Source organism: Triturus cristatus, chromosome 1_2, assembly GCF_964204655.1.
Source record: "Triturus cristatus chromosome 1_2, aTriCri1.1, whole genome shotgun sequence".
Classification (NCBI taxonomy): Eukaryota; Metazoa; Chordata; class Amphibia; order Caudata; family Salamandridae; genus Triturus; species Triturus cristatus.
The window spans coordinates 976,288,719-976,305,926 of record NC_140580.1 but is presented as its reverse complement, the minus strand read 5'-3'; the positions used below and the strand labels follow the sequence as shown (position 1 = coordinate 976,305,926).

General features: G+C 48.6%; 1 protein-coding gene across 3 annotated transcripts in view; it reads right to left on the bottom strand.

Annotated features, from left to right (window-relative positions):
* NSMF (NMDA receptor synaptonuclear signaling and neuronal migration factor) overlaps positions 1 to 17,208 on the bottom strand; it is a 180,516-nt gene that overhangs the window by 139,080 nt on the left and 24,228 nt on the right. For all 3 annotated transcript variants that reach the window (XM_085610618.1, XM_085610601.1, XM_085610609.1), the window contains exon 2: positions 3,032 to 3,093. In XM_085610618.1, the coding sequence (XP_085466744.1) occupies positions 3,032 to 3,093 (62 nt within the window). The remainder of the gene's footprint in view (positions 1 to 3,031; positions 3,094 to 17,208) is intronic.

Here is a 17,208-nt window from a genome sequence, read left to right as displayed (position 1 = left end):
CTGTACTGCTTCACATGAATGCACGAGGGACTTTTTGTGCCACACCTAGGCCTAGACTTGGCTTGATTCAAAAGTGTTACTCTTCATCATCCAATCTGGTAAAGGTCGAACAGCTGGGAATGTAAACCTCTCCGTTCTTATTGCCCAAGCGATCACTCTTTTTAATGCTCTAACCTCAGCAGGTGATGTGTGCGGTACTAAAAGTCTTGTGGCTAAGCTCCATCTAGAAGCCCCATGCACCAGCCTCACAGAAGTTCATGTAAGAACCTGAAACAGCGCTGTGGTGTATGAATCGTGCAGAGAGGTCACCAACTACTCTTATACTGCCTAGAGGCTTGAAGCGGTCATCTCAGCGCTACTCTTCCTTCTCATTCACTCAGAGACAACTCAAGCATTCCGTTAGGTCACTTAGAACATGTGACGAAGGAGACGTGTTGATGGATATGACACTGGGTTTAGAACTACAGATCAGACTCCTCTACTGACACACAGCTGTGAGCATTGGCAGATCACATACCATCCTGTGCATCGTTATTCCACATAAATGGAGATTATCCATCACAAGTGTTTTATGATTAACTCAGAAAGAGAAGATCTCCAAGGGCCAGCAAGATCCCTGGTGAATCTCAGAGGTGAGATGGCCTTAATGGTGGCAGGCAGAACGAACAATGGGCCATTGGAGTCACCCAACCAATCTCTTATCAGATCCACCCCAGCACGGCATTGTGTACTGATCTGACATGCCTTATTGCTGAAAGTCACCAAATGTGGGCATCGTATTGTATGAGGGTGCAGCAACTGGACCAGGGAACATGTTGGTGGATACGAAATAATGAGGTTTTGATAGACTTAAGAACAAAGTTCTGACCAGTGTGTGAGTGTTCCAGTGTACTGCTGAGACTTGGGATTCGGTATGGAGATGATGGTAAAGCTCTCTATCAAGCAGTGATGCGTAGCACCAGATTCCAGATCTGAAGGGAGAGCACATAGCTACCAGTAGAGCAGCAGGGGCTGTCGGCCCTGTATCCAGTGATTGATAGACCCAGAGTACTCCAATTATGTCTATCCGTGCTGCCCAAGAAGGGTGCACTATGGCAGACTTTGTTAACATTTTGTCTTCTCTAGACATCTACTGAATCACGACTAGAAGCCGGTGGCCCCATCCTAACCAATTACTATGATTTGAACCTCAAAACAACACACACAAATACAAAAAAGTATACATCAAACAAATAAACTAATTATTACATATTTTGATTAATTCCCAAAAAAACTAAAAATCTAAATTTTAATTTTAACAGGAAGGTTGGAGCTTTCCTTAATCTTATTTTATTTTCAAAGACGAAGAAATATGCTGGACTCTAGCATACCGCTTTGCCTTTTTTGCTCCAAATGCATGCTCTCTATTTGGCAGCACATACCAGTGCTCCAGTTCTGGCCACTAATCGAAAATACTATATTCCGTTTGCTACTTGCGCTGCTCCAACGAATCAAGATAAGGATACAAGTTCAGTATTTAGCCTCCAGTTCAAATTCCTTGGCATTTTACAATTTTCAATATTAAATTTTGCTTTTTTTATGCATTTATACTTTTTTAATCTCTTTTTAAACTGTCAAAGGTCCCCCAAGTAGGCGTCGTAGACTCTTCGTGGTTCATGGGCTCCATGTTAAGAACCACGGCAAAGAGTTCATGGCAGCTTCCAAAGCCACTGCTGAGGGTGTAAATGTGTGATGGCTCTAATTAAGAATTTAAATTAAAGAACAGCGCAAATCATGCAATGGCTCTGCTCACTGCTGCTGTATTCTCAGGTATTTCTTATCAATAAAGAAGACATAAAATGGCCACATCTCTACATGTAAGGATTGATGGTAAAGGTTAGATTTAATACAGGAGACTCACAGTGATGCAGTGAGCAGACCCTCCCAAACAATAGCAAAACGGTGCAGTAAAATGTAAATGGGAAACTTCTGGAATTGGCAAGACAAAAATAACACATAAGCCAGGGACATGAGGACAACAAACGTAACACCATGGACACTTGTACAATAGGTACATGTGCCTGCACATACCCAAGAACATTCACAAACCACTTGCAACTGGTCTTGCATAAACACAGAAGATACTTACACAGCATCCACTATCATTAAAACAATTGCACAACATCCACATAAGGGCACACTAGAACTTCGACCACAGCAACACATCTGCACACACAAACACCAGGGATATCTAAAACACTTGGATATTTTGTGCCGCGGAAAACGCAAACCACATGGACACCATGACACATGGACATTGGCGCACGCACACACATACCTGTAAGCACAAACGAGAAAGATAATGTGTCAGCCTGCACATTGGCACACAAATTCCATGGACACTTGCACCACACCCGCTTTGGGAAGTACTTAAAATTATACTTAGACAATAAACACATCGGGAAACGCACCAGCATCCGGGAAACTTGGACATTAACATGCTCATTAACATGCGTAAACATTACAGGCAGTTTGTACGTGTACATCAGGATACACAAATGCTAGGTCCACTAATACAAAAATTGCACATTTAAAAAAAGCAATACATGCACAACACGGTCACTGACACACACACACACTGGGTACACGCACAAAATGACCATGAATGAGAAATACTTGGGTTTTGTGGCTTATGTACCCACATGTCAGATGATCGAGCTGCATATAATTCTTCTTGCATCTATAAGTATGCGGCATGTTCATGTGGGCAGGGCAATATTGCAATATTTTTGGTTGACCTGGAATAATATTCTATTCAGTGCCTTAAAGTCAGTTAGAAACCATGTAAACGTTAGAACTCCCTTATAATAGCCATACCGCTCCCACCACACTCCCTTTCACATATAACAGATATAAGCCTTTTACCTACCCTCTGGGGCGTACCCTCATTGTCATTCCCCTACACAGGGAGTCCTAACCCCTTTTGCCCCGATCCCCCATCACTGCATGTCCGTTTCAAGTGTGCTTGTCCGCAGCACACCACAGCCCTTACCTGAGCCATTCCTGCCATCGGGACTGGTCTGTGAGAGGTACTCGCCAAATGCACGTGCTGCTCTGTAGGGCCGCATCCAAAGTACCACCATGACGCAGGCCAGGAAAAAAAGAGAAGGGAGCATTAGTGACCCACTCATTCTACACACACCATGCCTTCTTACACTCACACACTCTGGTGCACATTCCCACTCCTAAATCACCAGCTCACTCTTTACCCACACGTGTGCCTGTTAAGCCACACTCAAAATGCCATGTCATGAATTCAGTTTATCTGGGTCAATGGACTAATTCATCCACTCCAGTGATCCATATTTGACCTCATGGTCACAGGCTCCAAACATCATTGAGCCTACTCAGCCTTCAATCCATCCGAGATCAATTACCTCATTACCATTGAGTTGGGAAACAATGAACATCCTTTATGGGGAACTAAGATGTCCTTCGGAGTGAATGTGTGCTTTACAGATTCACATGTCTTGTGATGTTATAGTGACTTAAATCCATGCAACACTAAACAAAATATGTTTGCTTCACTTGATTATATGGTTAATGTTGCCCCAGTGCCACTGTTGTATTTTTTTTGGGTGCAGATTTATATAGCGCGAACTCGACTCGAAGGTATTGGAACGCTTTACATGAGCACCACTTACCTTACACAAGGACACATTAATATCTTGGTAGGCACGGGGAGATTCAGTGATTTGGCCAGAATCACAGGAAGCTGATCCGACGTCGAGACTCGAACCTGGTTACCCAGTTCCAAAGTCGGCAACTCTGGCCGTATGGCCACAACCTCTCCCCCATGCATTTCTTCAAAGCAACTCCAGCTCTTCCAGTTCAGCGCATGATTTGCACATAGTCACACACTGCCTTAGTGGGTGAGCTGGCACTTCGATCCATGACTCTAAACCAGGTATTTAATTCAATTCACCACGCATGCTTCATAAGATGATAAAGCCAGATGTACAAAGTTCAGGTCACGAAAGTGCCTCTGATTTTTGGCCAGGTGCATTGAAACTAATGTACAAATCTGTCACAGAGAAAATCACCATTTGCTAGGACATGCTAAAAGTCCTGCCACAAAAATATGCACATGGCAGAATTTTCTTTTTGACTCATTGTGAAAAGCTGCAAATACTAAGATGGGGCCTGAGAGGGGCAGCAGACCTCCATACCTGCACTTGTGTTCACAGAATGCCTACTTTTGTATTCAGCCTGTCACTAAAAGAATCAAAAATAAAATAGATATTTTTCGAACAGCATTCAGGGGGAGCAGGCATTGGCTGTACCCCGAACTGTTATTCACAGATTGGGGATGTCCTGGTTTCATAGGTCAGTAATCTGTCAATGTTTTGCGACCAAAAATGCTCTTATCCATGAACGGCGATTTACTGCTTTTGCGTAACTGACAGGTAAAGCCATGTTTTCTTGCTTAAGCTAACATGCCTAAAGTAACTGTTGCTCCATAACTTTTTGAGCATCTCCTTCACATTTTGGTTCCCAAGACGAGAAGGTGTTGATTAGCTGGCTTACCTATGAAGGTCGTCTTCTCCCTTTTTCATAATCTCAGACCCATGCACCCTGTGTGCTTCCTTTGTTTTACAAAGTCATGTGATCATATTTGGAAGCCTGTATGTGAAATGCTATACATTTATACATTGCCTTCGCTTTCTGACCTCGCTCCAGTATGGTTTGCTCGGAGACCCCCTTTGTGGGGTGAAACTGTGATTCAAAGATATTTCGTTTCTTTTGTTTGTTAATAAACCTTTTCTCACTTCTATAGGTGAGCTTAGATCTCTATGCTACTTTGCATTACAGGAGGAGGAAGAGGCTCCTATCATGTCTTCCAATTCACACTGAGTTGCAAAGTGTACTTTGTGAGATATCGAGAAATTTCCAACTGTTTCAGTGCTTTTTGTACATTGGCATTTACTGTCTGCGATCAAAAAGGCTGTGATTTTGCAAATTGTAGGCTTTGCAACCACGAAGAAGTTCAGTACATTTGCCCCTACATGCGGCATTGGAGTGAATGTACTGCAAGTTTTTGGGCGTCAAAAGGCACTAATCTGAATCTTGGTTATTGTCAGTTGTACTGGTTGATGTTGAGGGACACTCTTTCTCTGACAGTGTGCCAGGAAAAAAACTGCTGTGGCCGTAAAATGCTTCTGATCAGGTTTAAATCATAGAAAGTATGAAAATCATTGGAATATAAAATAATAGGTACGTTTTAGCCTGAGTGAGAAAATCAAGGCTAAAAGTGAAAAACTTATTTGAGGCAGGATGAACTTCAAATTCAGCAACACACTTGGACAAGACTACGCGTAATGAGGCCTAATTTTCCACAACAAATGCATATATTTCATATAGAATCCTTACAGAGAACACACTACAGGGACAGGAAAGCACTATCTGGAAAGTAGTTTGTAGGTACACGTTGGGATTGAAACTATGCTGATGGCATGCTGCAATGAACCCCAGGACTAGATGCTCTGCAGTACTCTATGTGCCAGCCCATAAGATTACAAAACAAATTCCTTGAGGAGGCCATGTCATGTACTTTTAGGAATGACACCAACACAGCCAGCATAAGGGCCTCTACTGCTTCAACATACCATAAATCGCTACATGCCTGGATGTCCCAAAATGAGTTCCGCAGCCAGTAGGTAACGAGTTGTACAGGCTACCAACATACTCTTTCCGCATATCAAACTTGTGCTGCAACGCTCCCTACGTCCATCTTGGGGAACACATTTAAAAGTAAATTTGAGAAATGTTGTCTAATTTACATTGTTGTCAGCTGTTTTTTTTTATTTGGGACTCTGGGCCTTTTAAACAGACACTAGTTGAATTGCTCTGCACAGATCGTATGCCTTTGTCTCCAATAGGCCGCTTCCCCTACTGCGGGCCTAGTGTGTCACTGAAGCAGGTTAAAATATTAATAACACATGTGCTGTAAGTCAGCAGTTGCTCCTGAGATGTCAATTATGGATTCTAGGGAACCGAATATCTCATTCCTCAGTTTTTTCTTTTCCCATGCCACTAGTGCTGTCCCAGTATCTCGAAGTTCTTGCTGCAGACCCATATCTGGTTAAGATTAAATTGTTAGTTCGCAATTAACTTGAATCTCATTCTCAGGGCTGATAAATGTAATCAGCATTAAAATCATATCTCAAATGTAATTTGTCCTGATAAAATAATCAAATTTGAGTTCCTTACTCTAGATTTGTTTAATGTGAAGCTATTTTAACAGCTTTAGCCTAATGAGATTAACGCGTTAGCTGAAGTCTTTTTCACGCCTACCTCACACTTCTGTCACAGAGCCTGTTTCGCTTTGCACTTTCTACTGTGTTCCAGGGGAGATATCGTCTACCCATCCTCAAAGGAAACACTGACTGTATCCAGGAGGAGAAGTTCTAATAAGGGTGAGTATGCTGTTACACATGCTGGGTACGTGAATGGACAAAGCCTGCCTTCTCTCTTTTTGTTTTCCTATTTTTAATTTAATTAGGCGTGGCAGATCCCAATTTACAATCATCATCCTGCTTCTTGGAGAGTCCTTCCACTACAGAGGGCGGCCAGACTGGTAAAAACTGATCACCCTGTACCCAACAAAGACCAAGCCCAGATCTGACCTTCAGCATAGCTACTACTAGCTAGGGTGTTATGTATACCTCCTGCATTCAGAGGCAGTCCAAAAAAAAATCTACATCTGAGCAGTCTTCCATTTCCTTGCCCACGTTTCCAACTATCTTCAACACTGCCAGAGGACAATTCTAGATTTGGAAAGAGGGTTGTAAGTGACTCACTGGCTCTTTTTAAGCCCTTCGTTAAATCAGGGAAAATAAACAGTAACCTGTTGACGTTGGTTCCTGGAGGTATGGCTGAAATTCTGACTTCCACACTTGTTCAAAAACGTGTGATCCCATGTGAGTCACTTGAACTCCCTGTAACCTATCTTCTGCATAAATGCACCATAATAAGGAAAAGAGTGCGTGAGTGGCACATTTGCAGCACATCTTGATTTTGGGATCCACCAGTGTGCTCCACGTGCAGCTTCTTAGGATGGTGATGCATCAATAACTATATTCACTGCAATGGCACCTGCTCCTAGAATTTGGGTCTGTGCTAAATAAAAACACAGAAAGGTAGCCGAACGTAGATTAGAATTATTCAATTCAGTTGTTTTACTGCTGACGTACAGTGTTATTGAAGACATTATTTTATCTCCTGCCCCTTAAGGAAGGGGTTACGCCGGTGTCAACGGTTGCACTGTGGTGTACAACCTCTGTGGGCGGTAGGAACACTATGAGAATGGAAGTATGTCTCGAGACTGATGAGTCTGTTGGCACAAACAGTATTGGCAGGCGGAGGACAGGCTGGTTGGCAGAGTTCTTCTTTCCTCGTGACCTAAATGCACAGGCACAAAACACCGACGCTTTATCCCCCTTTGAGATTTACAAAAAGCTCCTCTCGCCTCACAGCTTCTGAGACGCGAACCACGAGCCCCTCAACTGCGCACGAGGTCACGCACGCAGGCATCACGTTGGGCGCGCGCGGCGGGGATTAGCAGGCCGGCTGCGGATCTGTGCATTTCCCGAGTCTGCGCTGCACCGCGGTGTCCTAGAGCCTGGAGACCTTCCTCGTTCCAACGGGTGCGCTATCTGGGCTGCAGTCACTGAGCAATGCGTGCAATCTCTGTGGAGCCTGGGCTCAGCTGGCAGGGACTGGCGGTGCGGCCGAAGAGCGCGCTGACAGCCCGGAGAACAGAGTGGAGAGTATTAACAGCATAATCTGACGACGAAACGGTGACTGCAGTGGAAGAGAATGTGTCGGATAACAGGGGTGGCCAGCCTTTGGCGTGGCTGTTCTGCCCTGCTACAGGAGTGGGTCAGTCGGGCATGTAGTGAGCCACCCAGCCACTGCACAACATTGTTGGCCATTCAACTCCCTGGGCCGGGCTCGGACCAGGGAGTATATAATAAAAGACGACGTCAGCACGTGGCTGATGGCGTGAACAGAGCTGAAGTGTGGACGTCCTTATTGTAGCTCCGCCGTTGAAGTTAGGCCTACCCCTGTCCCCCTATCACTAGAAGCCGGTTGACGCCCTGACCGCACTCCCAGGGCCTGCCCCCGAACACCCCCGTGTCTGGCTAGACACGACACTGGGGACAAGGGAGCGAGCCACTCTACGCTTGACAGCCCCCACCCCGCGTCGCCTGGAAGAGACGCGTGGCCGCATTGGTGGCTACCACTGCGGTCTCGGCGGCGGCATACCCCCGGTGACTGCCGGCCCTTGTGAAGTGTGGTAAGGGGCCTGCGCATGGGGAGCAGTGTGGGGTTGAGAGAAGCCTCTGAAGCTGTACGTGCTTGCACGCGGTAGTGCAAGAGGCGCTAGGCCCAGACACCGCCTGAGCATCAGCGTGCAGGTGCGGCTGACGGGCAGAGAGCACCGGAGCGCCCAAAGAGGGTGTGTTTGCAGCCTGCGGGGGGGGGGGGAGGAAAGAAGAGCAGACCGGACAGTAGTGCTGGAAGGGCACTGGGACCCCAGTCAGTGCAAGAGGGTGTGGCTGTACTGCATATCTATACATAGCCTACGCCTAGGAGTGCATTGTACAGGAGCTGTTGGGGGGACTGGCAACCCTGAACCTTCATCAAAATTCACTGTGGTGGTGCGCAGCCATATTCAGGAGCCAGGCATTACACGCCGGTGAGAGGCGACTCCATCATGAATTCGCCCCAGGCGACAGCTGCAACCCCAGATGTAGGAGCTGCAGGAGTGAGACCAGGGCACATGGTGGTGAAAGCATTCCCCGAGTTCAGTCAGCTGGCGGATCCGGCGACGGCAGCGCCACAGTGGCAAAAATGGTTGGGCCAGTTGGAGAACTACTTCGTGGCCACCCGAGAGACAGATAATGCTGTGAAACGTTCCACCATGCTCCTAATGGGAGGCGATGAGCTCTACGATCTCTTCCAAGATATACCGGACACAGGTGATGGCAACGAATACAAGAAGGCGGTCAGGGCCCTGAACCGCCATTTTGATCCTCAGGTTAATCCTGATTTCGAACATTTCAAGCTGCGACAGGCCAAGCAGAAGGAGGACGAGTCGATTGGTATGTTCTTCGCGCGGTTGCGAAAGCTGGCAAGCACCTGCGTTGGGGTGGATCGGTCGTTTGAGACAAGGGCCCAGCTCATCGTGGGATGCAAGTCTCCGGAACTGCGCAAACCGATCCTCCGGCAGCCAGGGATATCGTTGGATGACATCCTAGTCTTGGGGAGATCACATGAGCTGGCGGACGTCAGAGCTGGTGAGATGGAAGTGGCCAAAAATCCACGACTACGCCACCCCTGTACCCCACACCCATCAAGGAGGAGAGGGTGGATGTTATTCGGAAAACGTACAACAGAGGAGCAACATCCAATAGTGGTCACGAAGAGCGGCACCAGAAGCAAGTGTGCCGGAATTGTGGTTTGGCAACACATTCCCAAAGGGGCCGCCCGGCGCAAGGAAGACAACGCCTCAAGTGCAACAAATATGGGCATTTCGCAAAAGTGTACCAGACAACGGCAAGATCCAGCGCAAGTAGGCCCAAGGGACCCCGATTCCAGAGAAGTGCCAAGGCGGTTCAGGAGGTAGAGGTTCTGGGCAGCCGGGGCTAGAAGTTGGCAGTAGCAGATGAAGATGACGACAACGTCTTTGTGGTGTCTCATATACGAGGGGTCAACGCTACCAGGAGACCTCCCCCCCATGCCAGGTATGGATTGGGGACAACTGCAGCCAGACGCTCATCGACACAGGGACATCCATGAATATTCTGGACGCGGTGCAGTACGGCGAGCTCAGACCAAAACCGCGGTTGATGCCTACTGCCGCCAAGATACTTACCTATGGAGGTCACACGCCGATCCCTCTCCAAGGGGGGATTGATGTGGAGGTCAAACACCAAGATAGAGCTACAGCCACAAGGTTTATGTTACATGTGACCGGGCGGGGTCATTGTTGAGCTGCCACACTGCGGAGGATCTGGGACTAGTAATGTTCGCAAGACATATACACCAGTCGCTGGCACACCAGGCAATGGCAGAATTTCCAGAACTCTTTCGTGGATTAGGATGCCTAAAGGGAGTGACAGTCCAGCTGCATATCGATGAAACCGTCCAGCCGGTTGCACTCTGTCACCGAAGAGTGCCGTTCCACCTACGGCCATTGGTAGAAGGTGAACTAGAGCGACTCGAGAAAGAAGGAGTAATCGAGAAAGTGTCGGGACCAACGCCGTGGGTGTCGCCGTTGGTAATAGCGCCAAAACCCAAATAGCCAGGCGCTATCAGGTTATGTGTTGACATGAGACTGCCCAACAAAGCCATATGCCGAGAGAGGCACATCACTGCCACCATCGATGAGATTGTGACAGATATTAATGGGGCGCAATGGTTCTCTAAGGTGGATTTGAACTCGGGGTACCATCAGTTGGTGCTCGCCGAAGAAAGTCACTACATCACAACATACTCGACGCATGTGGGGTTACGCCGGTTCAAACTTCTGAGTTTTGGAGTGTCAGCGGAGGTGTTCCAGGAGGCTGTGAGAGAAGCACTGTCGGGACTAGTAGGCGTAATCAATGTCAGTGATGACATCCTCATTTTCTCAAAATCACTGGAGGAATACCATTTGAGACTGTGGGCGACCCTCCGGAGGTTGGTCGAACAGGGACAAACGCTTCATCGAGCTAAGTGTGACTTTCACGCAAATGAGGTAGAGTTCTTTGGCTATCGTTTCTCAGTGAAGGGTTTGCAAGTCGATCCCGCAAAGGTGGAGGCAATTAGAGCAGCAGCCATCCCCCAAACGCAGTCCGAAGTCCGGAGTTTTCTAGGCATGGCCAATTACTGTGGCCGTCTCATTCCTCATCTGGCTACAATATCAGAACCACTCCGGAAGCTAACCAAGAAGGACGTACAGTGGCAGTGGACTGAAGGCGAAGCACAAGCTTTCAATGATGTAAAGAGTGCGCTATTGAAAGGAGCAACAGTGGCATATTTTCAACAAGGGTCGGCCACGGAGCTCATCGTGGATGCCAGTCCGGTGGGGCTGGGTGCAGTGCTACTCCAGAAAACCAGACAGGAAGAGTGGGTGCCGATTGCCTATGCCAGCCGGGCGCTTACAGCGGTTGAGACGAGGTATGCTCAGATTGAGCAGGAGGCGTAGGGCGTTCGCCGGGCCTGCCAGCATTTTGACATATATTTGTGTGGGCATACATTTACAGTGGTTACCGATCATAAGCCTCTGGTACCTCTGTTCGCTGGCACGGCTCGGAATGGGCCGCCTCGGATTGAACAATGGGCAGTCCAGATTCAGCATTACCGGCTTGAAGTGGTGTACAGGCCGGGAGCCAACAACCTGGTGGACTATCTGTCAAGGCATCCCATCGCTTTGCACGCTGAAAGCAAAGGTGACGTGGACGAAGGGACAGAGTCCTTCGTGCGGCAGATTGTAGAGGACGCGTGCCCCCAAGCATTGTTGTTGGAAGACATCCAAGAAGCGACCAGACAGGATGGGTGCCTGCAAGCTGTGAAACGCACACTACTGGACAATCAGTGGAAGTGGTTCTTGCAAGGGAACGACCAAAGGACGGAGCAGGAGAAAGAGAAAGTATACTGGGGCAGTGTATGGTGCTGCCATGAGGAACTCAGCGAGTCTGGTGAGGGCATAGTTCTCCGAGGCAGTTGAACAGTGATACCGGCGGCCCTTCGGCGAAGAACAGTGGACCTAGTTCACCAGGGTCACCAAGGCGTTGAAAAGACCAGGGCACAACTGCGATCCAAAGTGTGGTTTCCGGGAGTAGATCGCCTCGTAGAGGACAAGGTTCGAGGGTGCCATGCCTGTTTGATAACAGGAGCTGACCCGCCGGGTCGCCAGTCGTTACGGAAGGACCGAGCATGATACCATGGGCTCAAGTGAGTTTGGACTTTAGCAGTTTTCCGATGGTAGACACACGGTGGTGCTAATTGACAGTCACTCCAAATTTCCTGTGGTGGAGGTGGTAACATCCACAGCTTTCGACTGTGTCCAACCTGTGCTGGAGAAGGTGTTTGCACTACTGGGAATGCCTGAAGAGATTCGAACAGACAATGGGCCGCCGTTCCAGGCCCATGACATTAAAGAATATCTGAACCAGCACGGTATCAGACACCGCAGAATAACTCCTCAATGGCTGCAAGCCAATTGGGATGAGGAACAGTTTATGCGGACCCTGATCAAGGCGCTGCGGATTGGACCAAGGGGGCAACTTGGAGAATTGCTTGCAGCAATTCTTGAGAGCGTACCGACATACCCCACACTGTACCACCCGGTGTGCACCAAGCGATCTGCTCCTGAAGCGGGCGGTGCAAGACGGCATACCCACCAGTGAACAGTGGGCTCCGGCGGTCCTGGACGCGAGGCAGTTCCAGGCCCGACGCCAACGCAACAACAACAAGGCAAGCAAGAAGAGAGGTGCCCGCCCGACGGCTATCAAAGTGGGGGACTATGTCGTGGTGAAGGACAGACACCGGGGGTCAAAGTTTGCTACTTCTTTTGAGCGAGACCTGTGGAGAGTAGTGCAGATAAAAGGGACCATGGTTGTGGCGGAAAAGGGCAGCCAGAAGATAGCTCGCAACGTGTCTTGGTTCAAGAAGGCCTGGAACCCAGAAGAGGGCGTAACGGTGTCAGAACCCGCCGGGTGGAGTGAAGAAGAGGAGGCGCTGATGGAAGGGTACGCCCCAGACGAGATCACTCGAGAGGCGGATCCTGAATGAACCTCGGAGGAACCCGCGGCTAGCAACAGGAGTCTCACAGAGCGGCGAGAGGAGGCCTCCGTGAGTATGCGGGGGAGCCAGCACTGTAGGCTGCAAAGCAATCCAGAACCCAGCTTGAGGCTGAGAGATTTCCTGTGCTGAGCAGCTATGAACCTATATGGCTCTTCGATGGACAGCAACTAAGCACCTAGAATTATGTTATGTTATTGTTAACTGGTTGGCACCAGACAAGTTTCATGGTTTGGATAGGATGTAGTGAGCCACCCGGCCACTGCACATCATTGTTGCACATTCAACTCCCTGGGCCGGGCTTGGACCAGGGAGTATATAATAAATGACGACGTCAACGCACATGGCTGACGGCGTGAACAGAGCTGAAGTGTGGACGTCCCTTGTTGTAGCTCCGCCGTTGAAGTTAGGCCTACCCCTGTCCCCCTATCACTAGAAGCCGTTTGACGCCCTGACCGCACTCCCAGGGCCTGCCCCCGAACACCCACCCCCCGTGTCTGGCTAGACACGACAGGGCAGTTACCCAGGGCATCTATTCACCAGATCAAAAGTGATATTAGGCGCCCTGTAATCCGGAATCATTTCATAAAATTGACTCCTTCCCTCAGCAATATGGGTGCATGAATTAGAAAATTCAGGGATAGAATGGGCCTCTTAGAGGTTTTGTAAATGCTAAGACTAAAACTAGGTGGTATCTTTTTCAGACAAATCTGTCTCTTCAGTATTTTCCAGAAAACAATGTGAGAAGTGATGATTTAAAGACAGAGTGATAGAGTATTCCACAGGTGAAGAGGCAGGAGCGAGAGTGTTCTTCCACTAAGGGAAGATTTAAGGAACCATGGTGCTCTCAAGAGATGTGAGTGAGATGGGCGAAGAGAGCACCATAGAACTCTGGTCTTTTTTTGCTGTAAGAAAGGATGGGCTGCTACAGAAAGACTTTTATGCTCTATAGACAAAACCTGAAAACGGATCCTGGCACGGATGGGATTTCTGTACCTAACTTCATGACATCTCCAACCAGGGAAGCAATGGAAGATAACTGCTAACCATGGTTACATCTATTTGATGTCCATGGGTATTTCCGCACCTATACCAGGTAGGGATTGAATCAAAAGTACCAGATGCAAGTAGACTTGATCATATCCTACAGCCTCTACCAGCAGACCCTGCAGCAGCACCTTCTTGGGAGACAAACCTCTCCACATGCCTGTTAACCCATAAGACTAACAAATCACACCAGCAAACTACGCACAGTAAGAAGAAGCAAAGGTTTATTTTTAATCGAATTGCATTGTGTTTTTTTGTGTGAAGAGTACGGTTACACAAAGATAGCCAACGTTTGTTTTTTGCATCTTGTTATTGTTGCTTCTTGAGGGCTCTGGTTTCATGCTTAAATGTATAAAGTGACTCCGGACAACTGTCTGAGGATGCAGTCACTTTAAAAATGCCAATGCCACCACCATTGAGGTGTTGAGGTTGTATAATTAAATAATTCCACCATTTAGTCAACAACAGCAGATTCCGTCTAAACTTCAAATTACACCCCACAAATCGTTTTCATCAATGACATGAACCGTTTAAGACCGCCAATCAAGGGGGAGGAGCCAAGATGGCGACCGGAGCAGACGCTTGAGCGCCCGGCTCCGTCGGCCCTTGGCCCCGGACTATTATCCTGATTCCTATCCTTGCCGATTCTCGAGGTGAAACGTGTACGACGACGCGCTGTCCACGCCGCCACTTCCCCGAAGTCTCAGCCCGCCCGGATGCCGGAGTTCTTGGTGCTTTTGTTCTCCGCCCTGGACCCCTGCTCCATTGTGGCCTTTGCCGACCCCCGGGACGCTCCGCAGTCCCCGGACCCGCTAGCGTAAATCCGAGCCCCGCGGTCCCGACCTCACCTAACACCACGGACTGTCGCCAGATGAGCCTGGGGAGGGACGGCCAGACACCTCCTCCACCCTGCGCCTGAAGGGCTGGGGCTGTAAGGTAAGCCCCGGTGAGGCGGGTCTCCTGCCCCGATCTGTGGACCGCGCTGTGGGAGGCTGCCGACCCCCTTCTTCTATTGCCTAGTCGGCTGCAAAGAGAACCCGAGGGAAGGGAGGCGACTGTTGGCTTTCCCAGTTGCGGCGCAGACCTGAGGGGAACTGACTCCTTGCTACGACCCCCCCCCCTGGCCATTGTACCGTCCGGCGGTAAAACATGGCGTTGTTTGCCTGCTCGCGGCCGGGGGGTGACACTCCGGTCTTGCCCGCTGCCCGCTTCGCCCTCCCTCCACCAGACACCAGCTCCACAGTGCCGTCCCGGATTGCTGCCGATGTGGGGGTGCAGCTTCCGCTGACATGCGGCTCCGTACTGGCCGTCCTGCGGGACTTTCGTTTACAAATGTTTGCTCGCTTTCAGGCGCTGAGTGAGCAGTTTGACTCCCTGTGGTCGGCTGCGGGCCGTGAGCGCTCCGTCTGTCATCAACACGGCGTGGGTCTGCCAGTGCTTTTGTCCTCTTGCGGGGACGCAACGGCTGTGTGTGATCGTGCTACACTGGTGCCTGCATCTGGCTTTCCCGGCACCCAGGATCAATTGCTCTCCAGCTTAACAGCGGATACTTTGTTTCCCCGTTCATTGCTGCCTGCTTCATTGTTGCCTGCCTCACCGCGTCTGCAAGAGTATCCAGCTGAGCAACACCTAACATCCTCGAGGAATCGTTCACGGTGGCCTACTGCTTCTTTTCTGTGGAACTCCTGTACTCTACATGCCATGTCTGAACTTTCTGTGGTGCACAAAGGGACCTCTACAGATGGTCGGCGGCCATTTTGGGATTCTACTTCACCATCTTCTCCCAAACGGCCATATTGTCTTTGTCTGCACGGGATGCGGGGCCTTCATGTAGGGGCTGGCTTAATCTCAAGCCCGCGATCGGGCCAGGGCTAGACTGATTAATATCGCCATGGTTTCACGGAGGGGCTGGACTGGGACTGGAACTGTATGTGTACTTTGTGCGCATTCGTCGCGATTTGTCTTCCTTCATCTAATTTGTTGTGACAATTCATTTTCACACGACCGCTTTTGGGGTAGTGGGTTCTCAGTGTGTGGAAGCCAAAGATGGCCGATGGTTTAGGGCGCTCTGATGATACGTAGGCTCCTCCCCACTTTCTTCTTTTCGGGAGTTTAGATTAGAATAGTCCTATTCTTTTCTCACCCCCTTTAACATAGGTGTACTGTTTTCTTATCTTTCTTTACTTTATTCTTACTCTCTTTCTTGTCTATATTTCGGGTTTATTGGGCGACAGGCACTATGCTGGGGGGGGGGAAGGCCGTAGCCTCCGCATTGGTGTAGGGTGGGGGGGTAACTTACTGTTTCCAATTAGTTCTATGGGCCTTTTTTCTCTTTATGTTTCTGCGCTATACTTGTTTCGATTCTGGGTCCGGGTGGGGGGTTGACTGAGTGGGGGCGGCACTGGAGGGGTGCGTAATTGCTCATGCGACTATCCTGTTATATAACTGCATTGCCTCACTGCCTGCGATTTTACTTCCATTGCTGTTTTAATGATGCTGCTGCTCTCCCGTGTGGTGAAGATATCGTGCAGACTCGAATCTCCTTGGTTCTTATTCTTCACTGACTATTTCCCTGATAAACTTATTTTGAAAACTTTAAAATTAACCTTCACTTCTCCTTTCCCTGGGGTCAAGGATCTCTCCAGTGTATGTTTCATAAATCGTTGCTAACCTTGACCGTCGAAGCACAGGGGCCGTAATGTTTGTATCAGTGCTTAACCGTATCGTGGCCGGCCTGAAGGTTGTAGGCCCGTATTTGTTTTTTTAATATGCACGAATAAAGGTTTAAAAAAAAAAAAAAAAAAAAAAAAAAGACCGCCAATCAAGATTGGCTACTGTGCATTATCCAGGATAGGAACCGCAAAATTCAAAATCAGGTCACTCACTTGGCCATACTGTACATCATACAATATCCTGAAAAGTTAATTTGGAGGAAATAGGGTGTGTCTTCCTCATCTGCCTAACCTTACCCAGTCACTGTGATTAAATACTATATCAGCAAACTTGCTTCCTTCATTAAAATCCAGCAGACCTTGTGAATTACAGGCCCATCTGAAAGTCATACTTTGTTGCCACATTAACAGAGCACCGTCAAGCCCAACAATTGCTAGTATACACAGAGAACCGTGCTCCGATAGACATAGCTGAATCTGGCTTTGCCCTTTCCAGGGCACACAATTAACTCTAGTATCCATATGGATAGACATGGTACATCCAGAGGTCCACAACAAACACTAGCCTTGATCCTTACAGACATACCAGCCGCATGCAAAATTATTGACCACAATATTCTGCTTAGTAATTTTTTCAGCACCATGCTCATCTTCAATC